Below are 12,931 nucleotides of genomic sequence, written 5' to 3'. Positions count from 1 at the left end.
AGAGCGATTGCGCTCAAAAAGTCATCGCGCGTTATGGTCCGGTGCCCCGAAAAGCATGATATTCGGCTATTTTTTCCGATGGGATAGCTCGTGAATATCACTGTCAATTATCATGAATTTGAGTGAATTCGGCACGCTCTTCATATTGGCGGGGTAAAAAAGTGACCCTTACTTGGCAAATTTCCGAGTTCAGTTCGTAAATATTTACATAATTAAACTTGGAGTACATGACATTCACATTGGGAAGTGGGAAAAACCTAATAAGAACAAATGCTGTTGACCGCATATTCTAGGTGGCGTAGTTTTTTTACTATAATTCAATGACACGTTTTCTGGGACACCCTGTATAGTTCGAGGATGGAAGTCAGTAATTCAATCAAATATACAGTTGTTTATTCATTTATGTACATTCCTCAAGGCGTTTCAAGGGCGTTTGATATTGTACAGTTGTCCTTCAATAATCTTCCAAACTTCGAATCTTTCAGTTGACGTCTTTGTCCTGATGAATGATGAATTGAGAATGTACTGCTTGCGACATACTTGTTTGATATCTCCAGCCCCCGTAAAAGCGGGTTACCTAACCAAGTTGCTGTGCTACCGTCGCCTTCGCCTCACTTCCGTTCCCCTGGTGGCGGCGGTGCAGCGCAGCGCCACCAGACGGGAGAGATGGCGATCCGATAACCGCGCGTCGTTTGCTAGCTCCAAATGCGTCGACGGGGCAGCGCTTTCCTCGGAATGCGGAGTGTGGATGCGTGGACCAATGAATGGTCAGAACAATCGAGAAAGTGTTGATAAAATTATCAACACTTTCTCGATTGTTCCTAAGGTGTTCTTCCGCCCTCTACGCTTCCCTGCCCAGGCGAATGAGCGCAGTGAATGAGAGTGGAGGGGCACCAACGCGTTACTGAGGTCCCGTGTTCCACAGCGTTTCTTTGCCTCATTTTGTATAAATTTATTATTTCTTTTTTTAATCCTGGCCAGCAAGCAAGGCTGTTGTTTCACATAACACCAGTAAATAAAGTGAGGTAATCCCTCGCGTGTGCCAGCTTCACGGAGCAGCCGTGGTCCCTTGCATTGCTGTGACACCTTTCACAAAAAGTCCTGACGACCGCAGGATCTGCTCAAATGTGGCCTAATCCCGGTGTTCTTATGTTTCAAAAACAGTAAACAGAAACAAAAGGAAACAGGTTACAATTCCCATTCTACTCCGTATTCCGAAGAAAGCGCTGCCCCGTCGACGCATTTGGAGCTAGCAAACGACGCGCGGTTATCGGATCGCCATCTCTCCCGTCTGGTGGCGCTGCGCTGCACCGCCGCCACCAGGGGAACGGAAGTGAGGCGAAGGCGACGGTAGCACATCAACTTGGTTAGGTAACCCGCTTTTACGGGGGCTGGAGATCTCAAACAAGTATGTCGCAAGCAGTACTGTATGGTAGTTCCTTATGATAGGCCGTTTGAATCCAGCGTTGATTAATATAGGTGATATGTCTTCGCAGTATCTGTAGCATTTTAGTAACTGACATTTGATTGCTCCAGACTTGTGCAATCTCTTGTTGATGCTACCCTTTCTGGTATAGAGGTTCTTGTAAGGCAAAAAGTATAGTATCAGCTAAAAGTCGTCCAAGTTAATATACCATTGAGTGCCAATAAAAGCGGTACATGAGATGTTGTACTGTTGCCTTGAACTTTTGTTCCGGAACGGTTGATCCGATCGGTGGTGTCAACTGGTAGATGGAAATAATTGTATGGACGTGGTAGGGGAACACATCATGTGATAAGATTGATCTTGTACTTTTTGATACGCTCCCTATCAATAGACAGATATAATTTCAACAAGCCTGTGATGAATCGCACGATGCAGACTACCTCTACAGGATGATTAGATCTGACTGCTCTCTTTATGAAGGCAACCCCCCCCCCCCCGGGGGGGGGGGGGGGGGCGAGGAGGTCCTGTGCATCTGTGATCACTTATTTCAATTATTCATTAGCTGGTCATTCGAATCAAGATGTGCAGATATTATTCTATCGTATGTAGATCCTACGCACCACTTGTACCTCCCATTCTGTGATCTGCCCCATATCTCCGAAAATGACTATGTGTATGACATATCGAAAACCAGAGATGATTATATTACTTCGTGGATCTCTTTCGAAACATCTACGCACCAAATCATCCGATGAGCTGTGATATCGTGTACAAAACTCGTCATGGAAGGTGATGATGTTTCCGTTGTAGAGCAGCTTTTTTTTTTCATTTCCCTCGTGCTTCTACACTTAATTAATGCATGTAATTTACTTACGCCCCGTGTAACAGCAACATTGTATTTGTTAAAATCTGCGACGTGCTTTGGTATCGTCCTTGACTCAATTAATATTGGCGCTTCCCGAATGTCTCAGACTGCCAGTTAGAATTCACCTCACGATATTGTATTTCGCATTGTGCTCCGAGCTTTCGTGTTCGCCCTAGCTCAAGCTTAAAAATGCACTGTACGTAGAAATTTCTGTCAAGGATAGAATGCTCAGAATTGTTGTTGTTGTTGTTGTTTCTTCTTCAATGACTAGTTGTGTTCCCCACCTGTGTCATGCTTTCGAAATCAGTGTTCGCTGCCCGTTCGCGATGTTTTTACTACACTTGTACTGTGCAGTGTGTAGAATTCAGTTTTGCTATTGTGATCCTTACAACATATGTTGCTCAGAAATTCGGTAATACTCATTCCATTAATTATACATTAGTTTATTTTGATACTTGATTGTTTAGTAAGTTGTCATTGAAATAGTCTTCAAAACCTCGAAACCTTTGCAAATCATCACGCACAGCAAGCTTAGAAGTATTATCATGGAGATTGTCTCGATTAAAAATCCTTCTTCAATTAGAATTTAATGATAGAACAAAGTTTTTACACATGTAATGTTTCTTGTACAGGTCGTTTCTGGGCGGACTCTTCTTTGTGACAATCAGATCGTTTACAGAACAAAAAAAGCGCCCCTTTCTGTTTCGTGGAAGTCAGTACGCGTCCCCCTCATGTTTCAGGGAAGAGGGAAAAAGCGGGCGAAAAGGAATGTGAAATAGGAAAAAAGCATGCGAAAAGGCATGAGTGGATATGGAAACCACTATCATGAATATGTCTATCTGAGTGTTGCAGCGCCTGTGTGTGTGTGCTGTTGTGTTCTGCTCGTGGCAATGTTAGACAAAATACAAGAATGCAAGCCAAAATTACATTTAATGTGTGCACATGTGATGATTGGATCCCCTATACTCAAGCACAATAAAGTGAGCTCTGTGGCACTTTTCAGGTCTGTAGTTTAGATAATTGCTTTCCTGTCCCTCTGATAGTCTGTAGGGTTGACTATTGCTAGTTTTAGTTATTGCTATGATTGGTTGCGATTGAATATCGCTCGCTTTGATTCTGCTCCTCTACCCTTCTGTAAGTGTAAAATTTGGTGAGTGTTGTACTCGCTGTGTCTTCAGTTGATATAATCATATTGATATTCGCCTCTCCAACTGGCTGCTCGCCACCTAGCGGTCCCCAGCGGAAGCACTCAGTGGATGATAGTAACGACGGACCACCGGTACATTTCGCGCTGACCAGAATCTGTCGCAACTTCTCTTCGTGTGCGATAGAGTTTCCCGGCTTACAGAACAGCAACAGCACTGCTAAATTCCGCAGTGCAAAAATACTGCGGAGAAAAATATTCAATGTCGAGAAGGGGAAGAGGAAAAAGATACTAGGGAGTTTTAGTGCATCGGTAGAAACTCTACGAAAATGATACGATAAGAGAAGTTATCAAGTCGAAGCTAAGCAATATGACATCATCCACTTGCAAGAAACAGGGCGATTGGCTCATCACGTTTTCGGAACTGTTATCGAGAACACTTTCTGATGTAACTGAAACTCGCTAATATCTCAGGAGCAGCGTGAATGAAGACATCGGAAACGACACGCGAGTTATATTATTTCCACAGTTTTTGGAGCGTGTCTTGTGGAAGAAGGCATGAAGCAGGATCATTTATTCACCGGCAATCATTCTCCCCCCCCCCCCCCCCATCTTGAAGTCTTTATCCATTTGATACTGATCGCTTTGACTGTATCTTCAGATATTAGCATACTACAAAATTTGTAGTATGTGTAAGATATACATGTTGCCTGCTGCTATTCCTCCATCCTCCATTGATCGTTCCACCTATCTGTGTCGATTCACATCGTCATTGATTGTCATTAATAAAATATTTTCATGTGTACCACTGTGTATGTCTATCCTTTGTATGTAAATTCTTTCATAAATATATCTGTCTGGAGAAATGCGACTGCTCGCGGAATCGTCGCGGGAAGCGCAGGTGCGCGCCTGAAGTGCAAGTGCGTCGGAGGAGTGATCTAGATCACGGCAGGGGAGGGCATTAGTTTCATGCGGTAGAGGGGCCGGTCGAGCATCTGACCCTAATCACACTACTCAGTTTCAGAATGAAAAATTTCATCTCCAGAAGGAACATAGTTCTTTACATGACAAGAGCCGTCTTTGTTGAAGCTCCCGCTTGCTTTGGGACTCAAATGCGTAATGTGAGTGTAAGTTGTAGAGCTCATGCGTGTAATGCATGTGGTATTGCGCTCGCTGCTCGGAAGAAAGCAGCACGTTGCATAGACCATGGCATAAACGCCTTCTCCGTGACGAATGTAGTTGAGAGATGCTACAGTGGACGAGAGCTCTGAAGTACTGTTTTATATACCCTGCCTCGCCAGCAGTTGCGCGAATCACTCTTAAGTTGGTACCTTTGGGTAAGAGAGTTGTTTCAGGAACAGCGGGTCATGACGTCATCGAGTTGGTTTTGGAACGCACAGAGTACTTACTTTCACCATCGGGATGACTCGAATGAGATTTGGGACGCAGTCTTGGTGGTTATTATAACGGTGCTTAAATTGACAGGTTAGCATTATATTGTATGGATCTGGACAAAGAAATAGGGGACGGTGGGGCAAGATGAGACAGAAAGTTGCAATTGAATATGGTATTTTTAAATTTCATGTTTCCAGAAAAAATAAATAAAAATCTAGCCATAGGCACATTCTCAGAGGTCTAGAGCTTCTGATCTATAAATCAGAATGGACGCAGCTGGTTCTAAAATAAACACGGAACAAGAAATTCAAAAATGCAGATTGTCTCATCTTGCCCCAACCCTCGGGGCAACATTACAAGGAGCAACGCGTCCCTGCGACAGGCGGCGTCGAACACAAAATGCCGCGTCTTGCCCCGTGTCTCATCTTGCAACACCTTACCCTATATATTAGACCGGATTCCACACCACAAGGTTGATGTCTTAGTTAATATTCATTCATTCATCTTAATAATATTCATTCAGTCATGTTTCCTTAATCTTACGTCCCTAATCTCTCAGGCGCGTCGGCGAGGAATGCGCCATCGTTCTAACAAATGGTACATATTTTGACAGCAAATGCAGGTTGAAGCTCCTTCCGGCACAGTTATTGGTTATGTGTGCGAGGATTTTGCCTTCTGTTGCCCTTCATTTTCCGTATGCGCTCCTTCGGGAAATGCCGTCATCACAGTTCAGGGTCCCTGTATCAACAACAAGTGCTGGGGGTGCTGCAACAACACATTTACGGTAATAACAGCATGCACTGTTTCCGTTATATGTAACAAGACGAACTTTTTTCTTGGTGGTCTTAGAATAGACCTCTCCCTGTTTGTAAACAAATGACGTCATAGCGTTCGACAGCGCCACTGGTTTGGTAGAGTTGAACTATGCTCGAAGCTATGGGGCGAACAAAGTCGCGCACGAAAACCACGGTCTTGAGGAGATTACGATGATCCCTGAAAGGGACGCGACCTTCGGTTCTACTTTTCATTCAATAGAAGGCAGAGAACAAGTGCCCATTCGTGGAAACCAGCTTTCCCCTTTCGATCTGTTTCGGTCTTTCTACCAACGTCATGATGACGTTTCTCGGGTAGAGGTTTATTGAACTTACGATGTGTGTGCCGTCTGCAGCAGGTACGCGTACTGGCAAAGGCCCATGCAGTAAAACTGACGCGTTGTCAGTTTTCTTTCTTTCAGTGCTCGCACTTTTTTTTCGTTCCGCGCCTTCCGTGCGTTTCCGCTAGCGCCGTGTAGCAACTTTGGCTGTGAGCGGCGTACAGGCGTGGACAGATGGAAAGAAGACAGCAGGAAGGAGTGAGAGAGAGGGGGTTAGTATGCGCCCTGGACCGACTGTAGAGGACCTGTGCGCACAGCAAAGCAGGTGGCAGGATTCGAACCTACTACCCCCCCCCCCCCCCCCCAGTCTCCAGTACGACATGAGACAGGGCACTGCCCACATGTCAGTCCTCGAAAAAAAGAAAAGAAACGGAAAAACTGGAAAATTTGTTTCTTGTCCGTTTTCCTCTCGGCGTCTGATTGATTGCCCGAAATTTCCAATCGTGAAAATAGAAATATAAGTTCTAGCAAAATATCATGCATAAACGAGGCCATAATTTAAACAAAAACATACGACTCGTCGAGACAAAGCTATCGTCATCGTGGTCACTTAACTGGCATTCATCTATTCATTGCCTTAGGGCCAGTTTTCACTTCGCGATGCCGGACGCGACGTCGTGAGCGGGAGGCGGAAATAGACGCGCATTTCCGGAGTCGGGAGACGAGAGACGTCCAGCCAAAAAAATTGTCATGACGAACTTCTTTCTCGACGTCGGCGAGAGCTGCCGAGAACGATATACTGGCGACCAATAAAGTGACACAGAAAGGCCACGCGTCCTCATTTTTCGCCTGCTTTCGTCGACGGAATGCCACTGTGGTGTGAACATGAAAATTGTGCGCTCTTACGGCGCGAAATACGCCTCTAGCTCCATCGCCCGCTGACGACGTCGCGTCGGGCGTCGCCAAGTGTGAACTGGCCACGAAAACAGTGTTGCAAACTCTACAGCGGAAAATTAGCTGAAACGCCACTAAAAAGCCGTTGAAAAGTAGCTAAATCACTGGGGAATTGGCTAAAAGTAGCTGAAATTTTCGAGCATCCCACTGAAACATTTTTTTAAATATTTGTGGTGCTCAGACACAATCTGGTTGATGGGCACTTTATAAATGAAACTAGGCCATGCATGTGCACAAAAACAAGCATCAGAGTATCAATGCATGTTTGGAGTTCGGCACTGGAAAGTCACCACTACCATTTTATTATGACTCTGAAGTTTCGCTGTTGTTCTCACGGTAGCACGCTCCTAGTCAACCATCATCTCAAATCCCGATCGAAAAATCCGGCAAGCCTCCATCAGACATTCTAATGGTCTATTAGAATATTTTGATGCACCATCAAAACCACCGTCATCACCATCAAAGGCCCCGTAAAGGAAAGAACTGCAAACATAAGACGGAAACTGTGTCTTGTGCTAGTCTTGTCCTAGTGTTTCATTGTATCGAAAGTTCTAGCTGTTATAAGAAATGAGTAACGCTGTAGCTAACGTTCTTACAATATTCAATATGGCAGCTCGCATTGTCCTGACTGTCAAGCAACTAATGTTTTATGCCGTCTGATTCATTGCGACTCGGAATATTCTAATATTGCTTCAAGATTAAAGCTTCAAGATTCAAGTAGATATGGTTCAAGATTCAAGTAAATATGGTTCGTGATATGTGGCCGGCCATCAAACTTCCCTAAAAGTGATCAGCGCTCAGAGATTCAAGATGCGAACGCCCCAACGTGTAAAGACGATTGAACATCGCGCGACGCTCGCAGCCTATAAAAGGCCACGTGCTATGACCTAGTACCATAAGCATCCGTAAAACGACTGGGAGCTTCAGAAGTTGACGTTCCTTTCCGTATATCCGCCGGATGTCGCGTTCCGCCTGTTTCAAACATTTTTCTATTCCTTCCGGAATTATGTGATGGAATGGAGTGTTGCAAGAAAACAACAAAAAAAAAAAAACCCGCGTGATTGCACTACGGAAGTTCGATTCTCGATGGGCCTAGACAATGTCTCAACCAAAGGAGACGTTGTGTTAGTCTTGAGTTAGTGCATCAATCCTGTCTCCTTACTTTAACGCTGCTTGTGTGAGTAAATGAAATAAATTTAGGCACTTCACCCCTTCTATTTAACCGTGCCAGCAAACAGGACTCTCAGATTCGGTAGTAATGTGGGGGAGGTAAACGAGAGGGAGGACTCGGTAGCAATGTGGGGGAGGTAAAAGTTGCTTCCAGCACCGTGTGTCGGAGATTTACGGCGCACGTGAAAGGAACCTCAGGTGGTCCAAATTATCCGCAGTCGTACGCTGCGGCACATGCAACATGTCGTCACACTGCGCAGACAAATTACGTGTAACATCACGGTACCATTATTAAGTTACAAAAGACGAGCTATAAGTATAGTATTCCCAAGCAGCACAATGTACTGGAAGTCGAGTGCAATAGGGGTGGACGGTATGTGTCTTATTAATGTTCTTTAGCTTCATGAGTCTGTTCAAGGCCTTCCACCTACCCGTCCACCCTATTGCACTCGACTTTCAGTACATTGTGCTGCTTGGGTTTGTGCTATCTGCATCCATTTCAAATTTAATGCCGATGCATCAAACGAAATGGACACTGCCATCGAGAGCGTTTTCTTTTTCTTTTTTTAACTTTTTCTGTTTATTTCTTGAAACGCTGCGCACATTGTATATTTTGAAAAGTCTTGGAAAAAACAACAACAAAAGAAACAACTGAAACAAGCGAGATTACATTGTGTCATGACTGGAGCCGGAAAAAAGAGAGAATAACAAATTTTAATTCACTACAATGTTTTTTACTTTTGCGGAGCTCCCATCACGCCATTAGACTCTTAGGTCCTAACGGACCCATCCAATCGCTAAACCGTTAGTCCTATTAGAGATGTCCGAAATTACGATAGGCCTATTGGCCTAATGGTTCAAAATTGGGATTGGCTCTGATGGATTTTTCGATCGGGATGATATCGTTATCTGTCCTGATTTGTTACGTACGCCTGTTTTGTGATAATTGTGAACAGCATAAGTGTCACAAAGAGACGTACGCTCTGTAAGTGTATGCGTCGAGCGTACTTCGTCCTCGCTCGCTATCATAACTCAAATTAGTTGTTTGTTCCCCTCTCCAGACGTTTAGTATATACTTAACGAACATGGACAAGATGGCGTTACATGTCTCCCACATGTCAAAGCCCTAGGACACGGAGCAGCCCTAGACCTAGGGTGCCCCCCCCCCCCCCCGGAGCTTCAACGTCACTTGTTAAATTCATAGGTCATCACGAGTTTTCTCAGATGTCACAATAATCTGAACCTCTGAACACCCGCACAGCCCGCAACGTCCGTCTCCAGGAAACTAGATGAGGGGGTTCCACGTACGGTTTTCCCCCATCCACGAAGCACTTTGCCCCTCCGCCTTGGAAAAAATCGTGGGGACGCCCATGACCCGAATACAGTACTAACACACACGAGCACGGACTAGAGGTGTGCGCCACGCCGCCTCTACCGGTGTGCTCGCCGCCGCCGGGTCGCTTCGCCGGTCCTGCCGATCGGCGCGCCGCTGTCGGTGAACGAAGTGTTAACTTCTCCGTTCGCATTTTAGATAACAACTGGGAGAAGGCTTAAATCTGCCATTATGGTGTGATTGGCGGAAGGGTACAAGTTGCACATACACGCCGTCGTCCGCTAAAGAACTCTCAGGTGGGCAAAATTAATCCACAAACCCGACAACTGTGGTGTCGCTCATGATCGCAGTTGTTTCGCGACAGCCCCGAATTCTTTTTATTATTAACTTCCCTAGGGGGGGGGGGGGGGGCTGCTCCTCGCGTGTTGTGACGTGAGGTCCGGTGAGCACCTTTTACTGGTTGCTGAGAATCGTCCTCTAGCAAGGCGACAGGTCCAGTGCTCAACTTCAGGCGCTGGACAGGTCCGATATTAGCGTGCTGGCCATGTCACGTCGAGAGTGGGAGTTACCGGAGTTCAAATCCCGGTGCCGGCTGTGCTCTCTGGAGCTTTTCCTGTTTTTTCCCCAGACGCTGTGAGACATATGTCGGCACAGTTCCCTTAGAAGTCGGCACACGACGCACATTACCCCTAGGACGTTAGTCGTGACGTTGGCCACCTCTGTGAGGTCTACAACGGCGAGCTCTTTCACCATCACCACCACCTAAGAAAGAAAGAAACGCGTGAGTCTCACTATTGGACGGAAGAGATGACGTCACAGACACAGACTTGCAGCCGAGAGAAGCAGCCCTTCTGACTCCCGAGATAGTAAAGAGCTCTCACGCCCCAGGCTTCTAACTGCTGCACCCGCACTTTTTGTTTGCTTGCTTGTTCGAAGCTACGAAACCGCAAGTCGTGCAGTACAACAACAACAACAATAACTTTATTTGAATTATGAGTGAGGAGTTTCATCGCCAGGGGCGATACTCTACCCCATTGCTGGCGGTAATGGGGTGAAATGAAATAATTAGTCGCCTCACTGTGAAAACCGAAGCCCTACGGTGTCCAAAGACTTTAGAAGCTTGTACCGTAGGGCTTGTAATCCTAATTTCTACCTCTTCACATTTTTTAACCCTTCCATGCTCCTTTAAAGTGTACAAAATGATGTGTATTGTACTAATTAAGCAGTTGTTACTGCGCCTTTGTTTCTTCTATTTTTATTTTTTTCAGCTGCGTACTTTAGGAGGTCATACAATCGGCATCATATCCAAGCAGTGGTTCGGAGTTGTAAAGGATGCCTTAGCAGCAACGGACAGCTTCGGCGTGACGTTTCCGCGGGACCTCGACCTCCACGCCAAGGCATGTCTCATTGCCTGCACCATGCTCGTAGTGGGTGGTTCTCTTTGTTCCTCCATTATTGTTCATTTTATGTAGTGGTGCGCACCAGTTCATCTCCTGTAAAGGGCTACACTCTTAAAACAGAACTTCACCACATAGCACGCTCCTAGCCAACCATCATTCCGAATAACATCATTCTGTGTCATGATTTGTTCAAAACAGGGGGGGAGGCGCATATCTGCGACAAGATAATCTGTCCCAGGTAGGCGCCTCCTCCCATTTTCAAGAAATCAATACACACAATGATATAATTCGGAATGATGGTTGGCTATGAGCGTGCGATGTGGTGAAGTTCTGTTTTAACAGTGTAGCACGGCTCTACCGGGTATCCGCACGAGCGATTTTATCTGACAAGATGTCGGCAGAGGAGCGCGAGGAGGAAAGCACGCACCAACGAGATATCGCGGCAGAGATGCCAAAAGCGCCCGAACGACGTCTGAAGTGACGGCGGAGAAGTTGTACAAAAACGCGACGGAGGACGGCGCTGAACGCAGTGCAGGCAGCACACGCAGTTTGTATTCGGAGAAGTTCTGTGGAGCGCTCAGAGAATTTCCCGGCGGCAGAGCAGTACGTCGTCGTGACGTGACGTCGATCACGTGGACCCAACAAACCGTGACTGCGCTGATGTCGCCCTCGCGTCTCCGCCGACATTTCGCTCTAAAATGTCGCTCGTGCGGATACCCGGTTTAAGCAGCATCGTGTGAGGGAAGTACAAAATGCCTGGTCCTGGAATCCGTATGATATTTTTGTTATACTGATCTCTTTCAAAAATTACTTTCGGTGACGTTATTAAGATTTTGTGACGTAGGTACAAGTAGACTCCCGGAGCAGGTAAGAATGTTGCGTACACACAACCATTCTTCCGATCCATCAGGTGTCGTCAAATACGAATATGTATGTACAGGGCGTTTCGGCGGAGTCATTCGAGTGCAGAAAGTTGGTGAGGAATTGGGGGCACGGTCTTTTTGGATGCGAGCTCAAGTTGTGGCGTTCCTCGTGCAAAGATCATTATAGCGAAAATCCAATAAACCTCCTTTTTTGAACGCCTATTTTTCCAATGTTTCGCAGGCACGAAATAATTTCTAGACTTTGTATTCCTCACCCGTTTCCTCGGCCTTTACTGCACGATATCACTGTTCCAGATTGTTGTATTTGATGACGACGGCCGAAACCCTCCCAGAGCAGAAGCCATCCAGCCAAACGAGGCGACTGCTTTATTACGAATAAACGGGCACGCTACTGCGCCTAATTCATATCACAACAATAAGGTATCACTATAGTAAGGTTCCATTACCAAAAACGATTCCGGCATTACGCTCAGCGATATCTGATCTCTGCAGCCCCGTGATGAGAAAGTTCTTCGCCAGGAAAGAAAATATTTCACCAATGGCACATTCGAGGTCGTAAAGGGAATGTCTTTCTATTCACTGTTGTGCTGTGTCAGGTTTTGTGCTACCAACCGCAGACATCCTTAGATGAAGTCCAAGTCCGCTCTTTGGTGTGAGCTGTGAACGCGCTCTTGCAATGCTGGAGAACGCATGCGCTCTTTCCTCAACCATCGTCTACAATGCTAATGACAGTCCGGTCGAAAACATACACTCTTAAAAATGAACTTCACCGCATAGCACGCTCCTAGCCAACCATTATCTCGAATGATATCGTTATCTGCCCTGATTTGTTGAAAACGGGGGGCGTACGCCATTTCTGTGACACTTATGCTGTTCATAATTGTCACAGAAAAGGCGTACGCCCCCTGTTTTCAACAAACCAGGCCAGATAACGATATCATTCGAGATAATGGTTGGCTAGGAGCGTGCTATGCGGTGAAGTTCATTTTTAAGAGTGTAGGTCTGGGGAACACCGCCTTATGATTTCTAATACTCCTCGAAACAACTGTGCAAAATATTTCAGAAGAAATCGTATCGCACGATTCATAATCAATTTTTTTCTATGCCGCAGTTGGTCCTGAGTAAAGGCCGCAGCGAGCTCTCGCGTGACGTGCATTAGAGCAATGCCGCACGTGACTTGCGCATGCCGGTTTGCGCGATAGTTGGTTGTTGCGTGCTAGCATTTGCCCATTATGATGATTTTGAGTATCAATCACACGTTATGCAG

At 45.9% G+C, this 12,931-nt stretch overlaps 1 protein-coding gene across 2 annotated transcripts in view; it reads left to right on the top strand.

The window, feature by feature from the left end:
- The window catches only part of LOC135366083 (phospholipid scramblase 2-like), a 54,917-nt gene that overhangs the window by 31,857 nt on the left and 10,129 nt on the right, over positions 1–12,931 (top strand). For both annotated transcript variants that reach the window (XM_064598748.1, XM_064598743.1), the window contains exons 5-6: positions 5,444–5,614; positions 10,649–10,807. In XM_064598748.1, the coding sequence (XP_064454818.1) occupies positions 5,444–5,614; positions 10,649–10,807 (330 nt within the window). The remainder of the gene's footprint in view (positions 1–5,443; positions 5,615–10,648; positions 10,808–12,931) is intronic.

This window comes from Ornithodoros turicata, chromosome 1 (assembly GCF_037126465.1).
Source record: "Ornithodoros turicata isolate Travis chromosome 1, ASM3712646v1, whole genome shotgun sequence".
NCBI classification, from domain to species: Eukaryota; Metazoa; Arthropoda; class Arachnida; order Ixodida; family Argasidae; genus Ornithodoros; species Ornithodoros turicata.
This window is presented reverse-complemented; position numbering and strand designations above follow the sequence as displayed.